The 16,289-nt window shown below is 38.3% G+C and overlaps 2 protein-coding genes across 3 annotated transcripts in view; one reads left to right on the top strand and one right to left on the bottom strand.

Moving 5' to 3' along the window:
* The first annotated feature begins 85 nt into the window (after window positions 1–85).
* LOC144212754 (ADP/ATP translocase 2) lies at window positions 86–2,344 on the top strand. Its single transcript, XM_077740870.1, has 4 exons — window positions 86–309; window positions 1,119–1,605; window positions 1,687–1,827; window positions 1,908–2,344. The coding sequence occupies exons 1-4, from the start codon at window positions 199–201 to the stop codon at window positions 2,063–2,065; spliced, it is 897 nt and encodes a 298-aa protein (XP_077596996.1). The 5' UTR covers window positions 86–198; the 3' UTR covers window positions 2,066–2,344.
* A 2,415-nt stretch (window positions 2,345–4,759) lies between these two features.
* zbtb20 (zinc finger and BTB domain containing 20) overlaps window positions 4,760–16,289 on the bottom strand; it is a 30,112-nt gene continuing 18,582 nt past the window's right edge. For both annotated transcript variants that reach the window (XM_077740867.1, XM_077740868.1), the window contains exon 4: window positions 4,760–14,735. In XM_077740867.1, the coding sequence (XP_077596993.1) occupies window positions 14,194–14,735 (542 nt within the window). In that variant the 3' untranslated portion in view covers window positions 4,760–14,193. The remainder of the gene's footprint in view (window positions 14,736–16,289) is intronic.

Below are 16,289 nucleotides of genomic sequence, written 5' to 3'. Positions count from 1 at the left end.
ACGTAGAAAGAATTGAATATGCAATCTCGTGTGTGACGCCAACCTCACTTCTCGCTTCATATCGCGAGCTATCGCCCAGATAAATCCGCAACGCGGCTTTCCAATCGGCCATTTCGTCGGTTCAGGCCAAAGCCGTACAGGGCAACGGGGAAATCCGCAGTACTGATTATCTGAAAGGCACAACAAGAACATCGAACCATGAGTGAGACAGCTATCTCTTTCGCCAAGGACTTCTTGGCCGGCGGCATTTCTGCCGCTATCTCCAAAACAGCCGTCGCACCCATTGAGAGAGTGAAGCTTCTCCTTCAGGTGAAAAACGTCTTCCGGAAAAAGCTGTCTTTCCTCCGCTAGTTTGCTAGCTTGTGGCAACTTGCTTAATGCGGCACATCACGTTTCTAATCTATAAACTACTGACATCTAAGTGTTTGTCCCTTGTAAATCAATGCGATTCTTTTTTTATGTGTTTGAAGCGTGTGGACCAGGAAAATGTCGTTTAAAACCATTAAGGTCATCACGGGATTGCAATGACCTACACGAGCCGGCTGCTAATGCTAGCTTCCTTCCCCTCTACTCCACGTTAACCTTAGCAGGCGTTGCTAACAAAGGACAAACACACTCCAGCGGCATCGGGACATCGTGTACTAATGGACGTAACACCTAATAACTTGATAATTACCAGCCTTTTTCGTCACACTTGAGTTAGACTGACATTTATGCATTTCCACCTTATTGCAAATCACCCGACAGCTTAATGCTAATATGGAAGTCGACTCATGAAATGGCTGCTAGTCCTGTTATACTCACGACTGGGTTGACAAGTTTAACTTAATTATCCCCCTCTTTCTAATGTCTCCTTTATACGTGTCACGTTTTGTGCATTTTTGCTCACGATTGTGAATTTTGTTATGGATATCAATGCTTGTCAACAATTAAGACTCTTAACTGCGTGCCGCCTTAGTTTGCTCGTGAGCTGATAGTGGTGAATAATTAGTTGCAAAATGTGAAAGGTTAAGATTTAATGGGTCCCAAGGTCATAACCTTGTAATGTGTCGCATGCTCATAGTCTAATTGGTTTTACTCTTACATAACTCATTTCTTTTCACTTTCCCTCCATTCAGGTGCAACATGCCAGCAAGCAGATCACAGCAGATAAGCAGTATAAGGGAATCATGGACTGTGTGACCCGTATTCCCAAGGAGCAGGGCTTCCTTTCCTTCTGGAGAGGTAACCTTGCCAATGTCATCAGGTATTTCCCCACCCAGGCCCTCAACTTCGCCTTCAAGGACAAGTACAAGAAGATCTTCCTGGATGGCGTTGACAAGCGCGCTCAGTTCTGGAGGTACTTCGCCGGCAACCTGGCCTCAGGTGGCGCCGCCGGAGCCACCTCCCTGTGCTTCGTGTACCCCCTGGATTTCGCCCGTACCCGTCTGGCGGCCGATGTCGGCAAGGCCGGCGCCGGGAGGGAATTCAACGGTCTCGGTGACTGCCTGGTCAAGATCTTCAAGTCTGATGGTCTGCGTGGCTTGTATCAGGGTTTCAACGTGTCCGTGCAAGGCATCATCATTTACAGGGCCGCTTACTTCGGCATGTACGACACCGCCAAAGGTAGGCGCACTCACTCGGATCCTATTTTTTTTCCATCCTGACCAAAGGCCACGTGACTTGAGCGTATAATGTCATTGGCAGGTATGTTGCCCGACTCCAAGAACACTAGCATTCTGGTGAGCTGGATGATTGCCCAGAGCGTGACGGCCGTCGCCGGCCTGACCTCATACCCCTTCGACACTGTCCGTAGACGTATGATGATGCAGTCCGGACGCAAAGGAGGTGAGTCGATTTGACTTATTGCGGGTTAGGAACCCGTCGACTGGGACTACTTATTAACTCTGCTCTGTCTCATTGCACAGCCGACATCATGTACACCGGCACCATCGACTGCTGGCGTAAGATCGCCCGCGATGAGGGCGGCAAGGCCTTCTTCAAGGGCGCCTGGTCCAACGTGCTGCGAGGCATGGGCGGCGCCTTTGTGCTGGTCTTGTACGACGAGCTGAAAAAGGTCCTCTAAATAACGCGTCACATCGTCACCTCACTGTCCAATTCGGCTAAATGTAATAACTTTCCATTTCTTATGGACTCTGCATTCTGCCTTATTTATGGGAACAAAACTATAGTGTCCTGTCCACTTAGCTGTGGGTAAATGGCTGTAAGTTGTGCATCTTGATTTTAAGCGTTCTGCACCCCCTCTCTCAACCATTTGTCATTCCTAAAAGTATAATGCCTCCTGTTATTCAATAGGTTTGTATGGTCCCAAACCCAATAAATCATTCTGGGGAACAAACTACAAGTATGAATGTCCATTCTCTTTCCTCCACTGCAGTAGCATGAGTACACTGGTTCATGAAAAAGTGGATTACACTCAACTGCTATATTTACCTGTGCTTATCTCCTCTTGAGCTTCCCTTTCTGTGTTCACTGTTAGGCTTACATCTATCTAGCTAGTTAGGCACAGTAGATCTCTGTCACTTTTTATTCTTAAATGGTTAAGCAATGGTTCTTTTTAGTTGGCAGACTGCATTAATGGTTCAGTTTTGTTGGGGTGGATACTTAAAATATGTTCAGTGATAGTTTTGGTACCACTATAAATAATAAACCTTTGGCATTTCACTTGCTTTTTGGAACATTAAAGTCATGTCTCATACAAATGTCTATTTTCTTCATGATGATAAATAGATAAGTTTCATTTAGTTTACAAAATCATTTCTGGTGAATATTAAATCCTAAATTTCGAGCAGGGGGGCATTTTTAGTTTAATTTTAGACGGTTACATCAGATCGGACTTCTAATAGGAAAGCTATTGAAATTAGAACAAACCAGAGCCATGTATGGATTTTTAAGTATCACTGGCAATTTAGGAACATGACGCTAGGTGGCGACAAAGTATCGCAAACGAACTCCTTGCTATCCCATTAACATTTCCTGGTTCTTTTTGTATTATTCAGATTAAAGATGATTTTATTTTTTAAGGAGCAGTTAAACACTTTCAATAAGCTAGAGTAACCTCAAGGTACCCATTTTAATATTATAGCAAAAACCGACTTAGGATCACTAAAATGCACGTTAAAGCAATTCTAACGTAAATTATATATTAATGGTTCAAGTGTTTAAAAATAATGTTAAAGATTAAAACAAAACGCTGCCATAAATTGAGTTAAGTTTGAATGCAATTTATGTCCGGAAATTGTTTCCTTATTTTCCTTTTATGGCCAAGATACGTGCGTGGGTGTGTGATTTGTGCAAGAACTTGCATGCATGCATGACTTCCTATTAAAGTCATTGTCTACCATTGACGGGGTTTAACGTCCAATCTCTTGATTTGGACGGCTGCCAGAGCAACCCTAACCTTCTCACCCAACCTCTAAATCGTTTTGACACTGGTCCTGAAATTTTCTTCCTGGCTTATTCCAACAGCCAGTTTCATTCATACTCAAGAGTCGATTTGAACTTGCATTTGAATGAACAAACCAATCCCAAATGTGCATATGTGTGAAGCAAAGAAAGACTATATGCTTATTTATGAATGTGTGATAAAACATTGGCGGTTCTTCCGGAGACTTTTGCTGCCAAATGCATTCTGGGACAACACCCAACTGTATGAGGCATATTATTTATGGCTGTTCTTTTGTTTAGTATAATGAGTTACAGGCTTACTGTTATACAGCTATGCAAGAGGTCACGAGCTGAGGCTTTAGTGGAAAAAATAAAATACAACTCAGATTTCAAACACCTCTGAGGTACAATTGTAGTAGTGTTTTATTGATCTTAGATTAGTGTAGAAGTACTAGTGCGACAGTTGCGGTAAAAAAAAAAAGAAACAAGTGTTTCTTATTTACTGTTATTACACCCCCGCTTGTCATTAAAGTCAATGGTGTTAAGAATGGTTTGTTTTATCTGATCATTTCTATTTCCATGACATCCTATGGGAGAAAATGAGTCAGAATGGAGTGGATCATTCTTCAAGGTTTCATCGTATTTGGAGTTCGAAAGAAAGGGGTGGGAAATGAAAAGCCTTTAGGACATTGTGTGAAGTACAGGAACGTACTAGTTTTTTTTTTTATTCCTTCATAATCAAACTTCACAAACAGCTTGAACTTGTACAATACCTCAGAGAGTGAAAATTACAAAAAAAGTGCTGGTAACATTTACAAAAATCATCCTTACTTAGCAACAATCAGTTTATTCTTCCACACTTTTTTTAGTCTTTTGTATTAAGGCTTAATACTTCTGTATAAAGTATATGCAAGATAAGTCTTCACAGTTTTTCGAAAAAAGTCACAATATTGTGTAACATAATGAAGCTTTTACGGCTATTTTTCTTTTATAATAACGAATACACATCACTGGTAAATATATGTGAAATACAGGGCTTATTGTAAAATGGCAAGTTATGATACTGTTTTGCTGAGATAAAATGATTCCACACACTTATTATAGGAAAGTTTGCAATAACTGAAGCAGGAGGAGGAAAATAAAAAAGAAAATGATAAGTGTCAACAGTTGGGGGAGATCGCCTCCAAACTTTGGCACATCCCACGAATAAACAAGTCACACAAATATCAGATTCCAAATGAAAGAAAAGCTAAACTGGCATAAAGTGAAAACATGCTGTGTAGTAAGGTGCTAAATTAGAGATATAACACTTGCCAGCCTTTCTTCTTTGTTTTTTTTTCTAGAAAAAAAAGCCATTATTCTTTTGTTTCCCCCCCCATATGGACTAACATGGATAAGGTGCATTTTAAGACTACACATTTTTTTCCTTGAATTTTGACAAAATCGGTAATAAATACAAGTCAAATTAAATAAAATTGACCAATAGTCTTGAGGCGACCTCATGTTTTCCGATGGATTGAGAAAAAAAAATTGCTAGTAACTCTTTTCTTGTGGCTTCTGAAAATAAAAAGCTATATTGTAGTTATGGCGTTTGTATGTGTTTGTTTTTTGTTTTGTTTAGAACACATTTTCCTCATCTTTTTTTTTTTTACAAGTGAAATTGTCACAAACTGGATGAGAAAAAGGAGATGGGAGACGACGAAAGCCGTGATTATATTCACAACATCCTCAAGAAGCTGCACTGGATTTGTTTTTTTATAGGTGGACAGATGAGCCAATCTACCCTCATGCATACTGTACGCTTTAAAGTGACAAGACCACTAAAAATAGTCCACATCACAAAAAAAAGCAATTTGGTTTTTAGTGCAAACACAATTGGCTGGCTTCAGCTTTTCAATAATAACAAGGAGATTACAAGAAGGCACGTACTTATGCTTCCTCGGACACGCAAGATATTTAGACAAACTGCTACACCAGAAAAAAGTGATGGCAACAGGAAGAAAAGCTACTATGCCGCGTACGATGGTGATGATAATTTGCGACTTTGATGATGGGACAGAAAAAAGTTGATTTGGTGGATACAGCCAATGAAGGTAATATCACAAAAAAAGGTGCATTTCATTTTTTTTGGAACATTCTAGATTAAAAACAAACAAAAAAAAAATAACATACAAATAACCAAATAGACCAAATATGCAATGTTTTTGTTTGTGTACACAAAAATATTTGATTTTGACTCAAAATGGATCCCTTAATTCACTGACATCCCATCTCATTCCCCTCAACATCTGCTTTGATGTGTCCAAAAAAAATAATAATAAACGACCACAGGAGCAAACGACATTTTAATGCCCCTAAAAATGTGGGAAAAATAGGGTGTACCGCGCATGGACGCCTACGAACAACAATGGTTTTCAACAAGGTGTTTAGTGAACTATATTGCTTTTTGATAGAAGAAGACCAAAACGAGTCTATAGTGCAAATTTCTTTTCTGGTTTGAGAAAGTGGAACGATGACAATTACCGTAGTACCATGGCAAAACGGCGTCCTATTTGTATATTTCTCACATGGAGGAATTTCCCTTTATATTTTGTCAATGCGGTCAGTCATAAGATGGGCACCAAACTAATGGAAACATTATAAATAATCAATAAAATACATGCAAGAGTTGGACTAAATTGGAATTCCTCATATTTGTCGAAAATAAACAAATTTCATTCATTATTATTCCGTTACCGAGCAACAATTTGGTCGAGTGGGTCGCATCTGCGAGTAAACACCCTCACCCCAATCATAAAATAAAAAAAAATGTTTTGACATCTCACTTCAACGCTTTCAGTACCATTGACATCGATAGACTATTGCAAACTGTGGCTCCCGAGCCACATGCGGCTCCTTTCACACTTCTGCTGTGAATTCCAAATGACTTGGTTGCCAGATAAATCACTACCTGCACAAAACAGAATGTCTATACCTGTCAATGGCAGCCAATGTATTTTAACAACAACATTCTCCATCCCACATCCTGTGCAGTCATGTCTATCCGATACATTGCTCAACCTAGAAATCTTGCAAATCTCACTCCAGTCCAGTGTTTGACAAATCATATTAGTATATATTAAAAAAAACAAATCCAACGTCCGTGCACATACTACTACATTAAAAAATATTTTTTTCCTCCTATTTCGGAACAGCAGTCAAAAAAAATTTAAACGAGCTCGTTTCCTCACATGAATAATAATAAAATACAACCTTGAAGGGAGGATAAATTACCTAAAATAAACGTCAAAACATATTACTGCAGCATTTATCTCAGGGTTTGTTTAGTTTGATGTTAACTACAATTTACTACAACAGCTCAACTTCTGCCAAGTTTTGTTTCTTTCAGAGGGGTTTTTTTTTGGGTTGGGGGGCATTTCTTAAGAAAGCTAATTTAGCCAAGAACAAAGTTTACCAAAATATACACATAAGCAACATCTTAGTTTACAAAATAGCATCACATCTACAAAAAAAAAGATAGTGCAGCAAATATTTTTTTTGTTGAAAAAAAGGGGGCAAAAAGACGCCCATCCATGTGAATTGAAGCAATTTGTGTGTTTTCAGTATTTAGACCACAGTTTATAATTTAATTTCCTATTTAGCCAGCATAGACTGAACTTAAATAAACATCAAATTCTTGCCAACATTCATTCATTCATTTTTTGAACCGCTTATCCTTACAAATTGCGAGAAAGACCTTGACTGATGGTGTTTTTTTTATTTAATACAAAAATACATTATTTCATATTGAGCACAGGATTTGGAGCAGGTTTCAATTGAATCTTTTTTTTTTTCATTGTTGCTACCGTGAGCTTTAAGATAATCCGTGTCGTTATTCTCCCACTCCCTTTTTTTTTTTTTTTTTGGCTTTACAACCTACAAATATGTGCAAACTTAATGACTTGGTCCATCTCAAGTATAAACGGCTAAATGTGTTTTTTCTTTTGTTCACATGTTGTGATGTTAGTTTTAATTTTGAAGGGATTTTTCTTCAAACTGGATTGATTCAAAAAATGTAGAGGAAAAATAGAAGCAAATACAAAGAGTACACTAAAAGGAATTTTAAAAAAAATTCAACGTCAAGGCAGGGGGTCTACGTTGAGTTAAAAGTGGGAAGACCACAGATACAAATGTTCAAATAGCAGGGGGTACTTTTTCAATTGAAGATTTGTTTTTATATTTGACATAAAATCTAATTTAGACAAGCACAAAACTACCAACATAAAATTTCTGCCCAAAAACACAAAGAATTACCAGATTTTAAAAAAACGATTCTCCCAAATACTCCCTAATCTCAACCCTTCTTTGGTTTATGTGAACCGACAATGTCTATTTCAGCCTTCCCTCGCCAATTGAACTTCAAATCACAAAGACATGCCAATCTTTCCTTTATATCTCCACGTCTGCTTTTTAACTGTTTGCAGTTGTGAATGTTAGCGACACAATCTCACAGCTTTTGTCTTTTTCTGGCTGGAAAATAAATGACCGATTCACTGAAATGTATGTTAATTCGCTTATTTTTATTTATGTGAATGCTGGCTGGAATGTTCGATATGGGTCAGGAATGCCATGTTGCTGCCAAAGAGGTGAGCAGAGCCAAAATGAAAGTAAAACAGAACAATGATTCTCAAAAGTGTGCTAGAAAGAAGTACAACTATTGCTAAAATTCACTGAATTAAATGTAACTGAGCTTTTCAGAAATGCTTTGTTAAATTACAATTGTATCTGAAAGCTTTCCTCTGAAGTGTTTATTTTTTTTTTTGTATAGAATCCTTCTTTAGGTACAGTTTTTTGATTTCCTATAATAAATACAGTGTTAGTGTTCAAACTGTGGAGTGTGGCCTAAGATTTTAGGCAATTTCAACTGAAAATATAATTATTTTTTGGAGGTGGTACGGTTGAAAACCACTGCTGTAGGGACGACATGGTAATCGGACGGTGGTAACTGCTGCTTTAAAACAAAAAAAGTTGTGTATTCGAGGAGAAAAGGGGACATAAAAATAAGACTGACATTAAATTGTGAGTGGAAGAAGAGTGTGTGTGTGTGTGTGTGTGTGTGGATAATGGATGACAGGGACGAGCTATCACGTTGCCTATATCAGTGATGCTTATTTTGCGAGTCAATGGAATTAAGCTTTCCGAAAAAGTATCTGTTTATAGTCATAGCTGTTTTCTCCTAGTAATTATTACGCTTGGAGGACTTCAAGAACCAAAGTGAGGGCAATCACTTCATTAGTTATGACCTGTTAGTGTTTTTACAAGACTAACAATCTTAACAAGCTTCCATTGAACAAAAAAAGTCAACATTTTGACTCTTGTTCTGTTGTTGTTTTCATTTTTTTAGGGGGGATTTTTTTTTAACTCATCAAAGTAAAAAGTAAAAAAAAAAAGTAATCCTACGAGGACCTTTCTTTCCTCATAAGATTGCATCTTTCACTTTTGAAAAAATGAAAGGACTTCATCCGTACTGTGCAATTATTGTTCTTTTCCTTTCAGTCTAGCCCTAATAGTCCTTTGGAGAAATTAACAATAGTAGTTTTAATGTGAATTGTTCCCACCCCCTTAAAAATTTTCAATTTGGCACATTGACCAGGCAAGAGAATGAAATTGTGGTAATTAGTCCGCAGGGGATACCATAATGAGCCTGTCCAAAACCTTTAATCTGACAGCCACACCGTCATCGCCATCCTAAAACTTCATGTCCGACACAAAGCGCTTTTTACAGACCTTTGTGTAATAATCCTGTTATTTTCACTCCAATTTCTATTCTTGATGACAAAACCATTTCCCTTAAGATCTGTTATTGCGAATAAATATCTTTGCTATAGTTTCTTTTGGCACATTCAGTACAGCGACATAGTAAGGTAAGGCTGCCAAATGAGATAAAGTATTCCTCAATAAAGGATTTTAAATGCAATAACATTCTATTATCAGGTTCATAGGGCACCCAGTGTACTTTGACACTCTGAACTATGGGGCCTGGTAATCTACATACATAGAAGGTTTACAATCCCACATGAAGTACATCTTCAATTTGTTAAGATTTAATTGAAAAAAAAACTGCAGTAAATGAGTTCGACATTTGGAAGCGATTGCACATCTTTGATATCTTTGAATCCTCCATAGAGCGTAAATATAAAATAACACAACTACTGCTTTTACTGTATATGAATAGGTCATCTCAGGTATTTTAAAGGGTTTGGATGCTCTCACACAACCACCTGGTTTCACTCTTATAAATACTGTAGTATATTTTAAACTAAATAGACCATCGTGTACTGTATATATTGTATCTGTGCAATGTAGGAGACAAAAACTATGAAGGGAACTATTCTGTATAGTTGCTGAACATACTGATAGGCACTTGATAGGCATATTCCCGATATCCCACGAGGGAAAATGCATTCAACTGTGTGGAGATGGTGATTATTTTATTTACATTTCTATTTCTATATATATATACTGTCTGTATATATAAATATCTTTGTCAGAAAGTATCTGTTTCACACGGATGCGTGTTGTAGAAGAGCAAATAAAAAGCTGTTATGTATAATCTGAGTGTTTTTTTTTTCTTAATTCTTTACTGTGACTTATTTCAAGCATGGACAAAAAAAAAAAAAAAACAACTGATGGAGACAACCAGGAAGACAAACACTACAATCAAATCCTCATCTTTCCAGTCCTGTGTTTTCACCTCATCGCAAAGCCTGTACTGTACTGTATGCACATGTATAATACACCGTAAATATTACTCCATTACTTAACTACCCTCAACCCAGCTAAATGAAAACTATATGCATGTATTAACAAAACCACCATACGGGGTGGTCACCAGATGAAGTGAACGGGATGAACTAAAGGAGCCTCATGTATAAATAAATGAAGACTCAAAATGTAGTGTGAGACGGACGAACAATGTACTGTAGAATCCCGAATCGCTACACTAAGATAAACAAAGAAACAAACAAATGAACAAAAAAAGAGTCATATTGTTGGAGAGCACAATGCACAGAGCTGCAAGGTTGGTATCCAAAAGGGTTTGTTCTGGGAAATACACCAACACATTGCTAAGAAACAAACCCCAAATCTCCCTTCACCAAAAAACGACAAGAAAAAGGCTCAAAACTCTCTAAGCCTGTTTTTATGATTTACCTTTTTGCAAGAGCGAGAAAATATTGTGACGCACCACCACGAGTATCTGAAGCAGAATAAAGAATATATACTGTACTATATAACTGTGAACAGTGGAGGGAAGCTAATGCACACCAGGGAGAAGAAAAAGTAGAAGAAGAAGGCTCCTTTCCTTCCAATCTTTTCATACAAAAAAGTCAACTGATGATGGGAGGAGGTATTACCCTCACCCGGAGAAATTGGCTACTTGTTATTCCAGAAAACCACCACCACCACCACCACCACAACAACAACAACAACATTAAAATGATAGCGAGACACTCTTATAGTGTAATTCTGAAATGAAAATTTTTGTCCAAAGCCAACGACAAGCTACTTTAACCTACCATTCAGACCATTGATAACACAAAGCTGGTTTTACTCATCTAGCTACAGTCTATAGTGCATTAGATATATGTGTTTATACAAACTATGCAAAAAGCGGGTGCCATGAAGGAATGCTAAATCACTGAATACGTACATTACACTAAAACATGTCTGCCTCTGCGCTGAAAGATGACATTAGTTTGGCAGTGTCGGCGCTCGACTGGCGAGGCGCCGTAAGCTGTGCGCCAAAAAAAGTGGCAATACTGTTGGAAAAGAGAACTCGGCAGTTTGCTTACATAGACTATTTAGTGCATTGTCTGTTAAGGCAAGAGATGACCCTCCACGTGCTGTGTCGAGACAAATAGAACACTAGCATGCAGCACATTTGCCATCCTGGCAGCAACAGTTACAAAACAGGGACTGCACCGCTTATTCTTTTCATTTTTTTTGAGGCTGATACGCACACCGAGAATGAGACGGGTACTGGTGACACGAATATCGATGTTTTACGTGGGGAGAAACTACAGTAGAATCTCCACGATGAAATTTGGGAAAGCAAACTGACTTTTGACTCAGTTTTCAAGGTGTTTGACAAGCCCAAAAAAAAGGTGTGGCAAGGAGCTGCTCCGTGTGTTGTACCTGCGCTGCGTATTGCAAAGGAAGCCCTACAAGGTCAAGATATTTCTCTTATCAACAGTTTGATTCGGCTAGAAAAGCACACAGACACGACGACACTCACTAAAGGAAGGAAAGGACACAACGGTGCACAACCCACAGACACATACAGTATTATCAAAGAAGCTGCATTCCATCACCTTTCCGCGCCTGCCCAAAAGTTGTACTAGGACACATATATCATCTATGTTACATACATACACACGCACACACACACACACACGATAAATGTTTTCTCATTACTATTAGTAGCGTGATATTGGCTGTTTTTATCACGATTACCAAATTGGACAGAAATTGCTGTTATTATTATTGTTGCCATTTCATTGTTTGGCTCTAAAGAAAATTCTGTCTCCGAAAGAAATGCAATTGATTCATCGAGTTACAGGCAAGTGACTCCATAAAACATGAACTTAAAAAGAAAGATAAAACATTGATGAGCACACGTCGTGTTATACATTTAAATAAATGCTTGCATCAAAACGGCACAAGTACTGTACAAACAGTATGTGTTAATATACTGTAGGTAACCGCAAACAATAACGAAAGCCAAGAACCGCTCAATTACTTTAAATTGAAACAAAGCTATGCTAACACGTGAACTCTATAACCAAATGTTAGATTTTTTTAAAAATCCTCTTTTCTAAAACTATATCTCTGTTAACAGTAGTGCACTTATTGGTTTAAGCAGTGCAACATATACGCAAGAAAATAACGCAGTCCACTTACTAAGATTTAAAAAAAAAAGTCTTTCAAAAAAAAATCAAATCATAGTTGTTGTTTTTTTCTTAACGAATACGATTAAATATTAAGCACGGGCATTTTAAGAAAATGTGCAAAATAGCACGTTCTTGTGTTGTATTTAATATCTGCAGCAGTTGTGAGCAACATCATTATAAGGAAGCATATCCTTAAAATTGCAGTTGCACACAGCTACTTGTGATCTGTAGTTCTGTATGTGTGTGTGTGTGTCTGTATGTATATATTTATATACACACATATATACACACACATGCAGTATATGTTGGTGTGTGTATTGGTGTTTGTCCTATTTCTGGTGAAATTGTTAAAATCAGTATATCTGTCTTAAATGCTGTAATGATTCATGTATGAAATCTCATCTAAAGTAAATTCCAAATCTAATAAATGTAAATGTGTGTCCAAGCTTTTAGAAGAAAAAAACTGGAATGTATACTACCATGTAGAAGAAAGCACATCCACAAATTGTGGTTGTATGTGTGTGAGAGAGCTATTTACTTTTCTCCAATCCTACCGATCAAAATGTCACAGGCTTTTTTTTTTGAGTGTTTTTGCTAAAATCCTGATCAGGTTCAGTTACTTAAAAATAGGATTGAAATTGCTTGATTAGTATTGCTTGTGCACTGTTAAAATCCACAGCCAACTTCCAAGCCTCAATAAAGAACAGACTAATTAGAAAAGGAAATACCATGTAGGATAATCATTAACAACAATAGTTTCAGAGATAAATCTTATTTTAAAATCTACAGCCTTTAACCGTCTGATGTGAATGGCAGGAGCAGCAAATAGGAAGGACATTTTTGTATTCTATTCGGGCTGCTCGAACAGGGACTGAAAAAATGGCTGAGAAATAAAAGAGTATATTTAAAAAGAAAGGAAATAAATTATTTTTGTGATTGACACAGCCTTGACTAACAGTCTTTTAGGAGATTAGTGGCAGTGTATGCAAATGAGTTCAGAAAAAGCGTTTGTTTTTTTGTTATTCGTTTGTTTCTTTTTTTGTCGCTTTGTCTCATCAATAAAATCTAATTTAATAAACTGAATAATCAAAAATGCATGGACAAATACAAAACATACGAAATATTGTTCCTGCCACGTTTGACGGGAACTGATTGAAATTTGTACCTTGACAACAGCTGCATTACAATCTTTTAATACCAAAAGAATAAATAAAACCCAGTGTCAAATTTAGTACTTTCTTTGTTTTAAATTGACTTTAGAAGGCAATCTTGTGACTCAGTATTTTTGAGGGAGCATGCAACAAGACCTTAGAAAATTTTGTTGTTGTTGTTATTGTTGTTTTAAATTATACCACAGTAAGTTTGGACATTGATCGTTTCCAAACTGGTCAGTATGCGTTCACAAGAGCCATTTTAAATGGCATCTCACTCACACACACACACAGACACACACACACACGCATTCACGCACACACACACACACTGGGGAACAAGCAGATCCACGCACAACGCACACTTATATTCGCTCATCTAAATCTACACTCAGAGTGTGTTTGTGTGTATGTGTTTCTTTCGTAGGCCTTTTGGTAGTGTTCAACACATAAATCAGTATTTTAGGAAATCATACATTTAGAGGCCTGTAGTTAGGATCCATCCAGTAGATCAATATCAAACTACTAAGCCTTAAGGCCACCATCTTTTTGTTTTAGAATAACAAAAAAAAGAAAATCTGTTGTTTTTTTGTTTTGTTTTGTTTTTTTGGGAAACTTAATGTGCCAGTGTCTATACTCATTACTCTCCATACCTTAAAAGAAGAAAAAGGAAAATCTAGTGCCATTTGTTTGTCATTCTTTTGGAGAAGTTCATCGAGTTGTACTTATCCGTCAGAGACATGCATCCGCATGTGGTCGTTGAAGTGCTCCATTTGGTCGAACTTGACGGGGCAGACAGAACACATGTAGGTGGTCCCTTCTTGGCAGCCCGCCTCGGCGGCCACGCCCACTCCCGTGCCAACAACGGGGCCCTCGCCTGCGCCTCCACTCACGGGCATGGCCAGGGCCACCACTCCGGCGCCGGGCTCGGGAACGGCCATGGGGAGGGTGATGGGGATGGAGACGGGGCCGGGAGGACCGCCGGCCCCCGTCAGCCCCACGATGGCGCTGCCGGTGCTATGCAAGGCCATGTGGCGCTCCAGCAAGGTTTTGTGGGAGAACTTTTTCTTGCAGATGACGCACTCATAGGACTTCTCGCCGCGGTGCAGCCGCATGTGAACGTTGAGAGAGCTCTTTTGGGTGAAGCGCTTGTTGCAAATGCTGCACTGGTAGGCCCGCACTCCGGTGTGGGTTACCATGTGTTTGATTAAGTAATCCTTCAAGGAGAACGAGCGCCAGCAGATGCTGCACTGGTGAGGCTTCTCTCCTGCGTGGGCGAAAGGAACAAAATCGGGGAGACAATACAATTATACCAAACTTTCATCCTGCGGTAAACCCTCACATGCACAGGATGTGCAAATACCGATTCTGAACGGCCGCGCACGAGACCACGTCTCACCGTGTTCTCATCCGCAGAGGAAGAGAAAAAAAAAACTCATGAATGTAAAAAATGTTTTCCCTTTCCTTATCTGAGGCTGAAGCTGCTCCATCTGTTAAAGGCATCAACAAACACATGTAGAAGCCAACATTGGTCATTCCCGCAAATCTGTGACACTACGCGCGCGTGTTAGGCAGTAGGAATCGAACAGAAGGTGTCCGGTCCCCATTTCATTAAAGAATATGAGCTCGTCAGCAGCTGACAATTCAAAGTTAACTGCTCCTGCTGCCTTTATCTCGTGGACGCCTCAAGGCCACTGCCGGGGAAGCATTAAAACTCACTTTGTGTCTGGCTAGAGACACATTCACTATAGCTAGACTTACTTTACCTAAATTGAAATGATGGGCACTCAAAATTCTATTACATTGAGACTTGTTTGGTCTGGTTAAATGACGGAAAAATCTTTCCCCACGTCTGTTAAGTCATTTGTCACTTGACACTAGTGTATATTAAATAGGATCAGGGGAATTTAAAAAAAAAAAAAACCGGAGAAAACCCACACAACCCCAGGGAGAAGATGCAGACTCCACACAGGTGGAACGACCTGGATTTGAACCCAGCACCCCAGAGCTGTGAGGCAGACGCACTAACCACTCAATCCACCAATTCGCCTAAAGTGTTTTCAAGTATAATAAATAAAAAGTACAAGATTATGTTTTTTTTACTGACTAAATTTGTCATTTTTTGCCCAACATATATTTTAAAAAGCACATTTCTTTAAGTCTACCATTTGATGAAACATTGATTATGTAGTGATGTCTACAAAGGTCCTGCATATTAGTGCATTATAGTAGAAAGAAGGATTTTTATTGAAGTCTAAACCACTTTAATCCAGTAGCTGTCTAATTTTTCATTTCTACAAGTTGTAACGTAGCTTATGCTGTATCATTGCGCAGCTATCCCAAAAGGGAAATTTCAATATTCCAAGAATGTATTTAATCTTCCTACAATTGGAATTCATTTCCATCAGTAATTCATAAAATTTGCAGCAAGCATGCAATATTTAATTGCTACTATTATCTCTGCTGGAATCAAACTGTAAATGATGAAATAGTATTGAAATGTTTGGCATTAGCGCTTCACCAAGCAACTACTTTATATGTTAAATGAAATTGCATTGTCAATGCAAATGATTGCCTATCATTGAATAGAAATGATACATTAGAACCTCAAGCAAGCTTAATTGTCACATATTTTTGTAAAATATACAATTTGTCGAAGCATTGTGATCCAACGACTAAAAAGTCCCTCAATTAATGTATAGTCACTTTTACACTACTGTACTATTTTGCTTTTTATACATCCTCTGGAAGAGGATTTTGGCCAAATGCTGCATTCTAAAGTTGGAACTAAAATGACATGATGATTGTCTATGCTTGTTAT

Source organism: Stigmatopora nigra, chromosome 19, assembly GCF_051989575.1.
Source record: "Stigmatopora nigra isolate UIUO_SnigA chromosome 19, RoL_Snig_1.1, whole genome shotgun sequence".
NCBI lineage: Eukaryota > Metazoa > Chordata > Actinopteri > Syngnathiformes > Syngnathidae > Stigmatopora > Stigmatopora nigra.
Note: the sequence above shows the minus strand (reverse complement) of the source record. Positions and strands in the feature narration are given on the sequence as shown.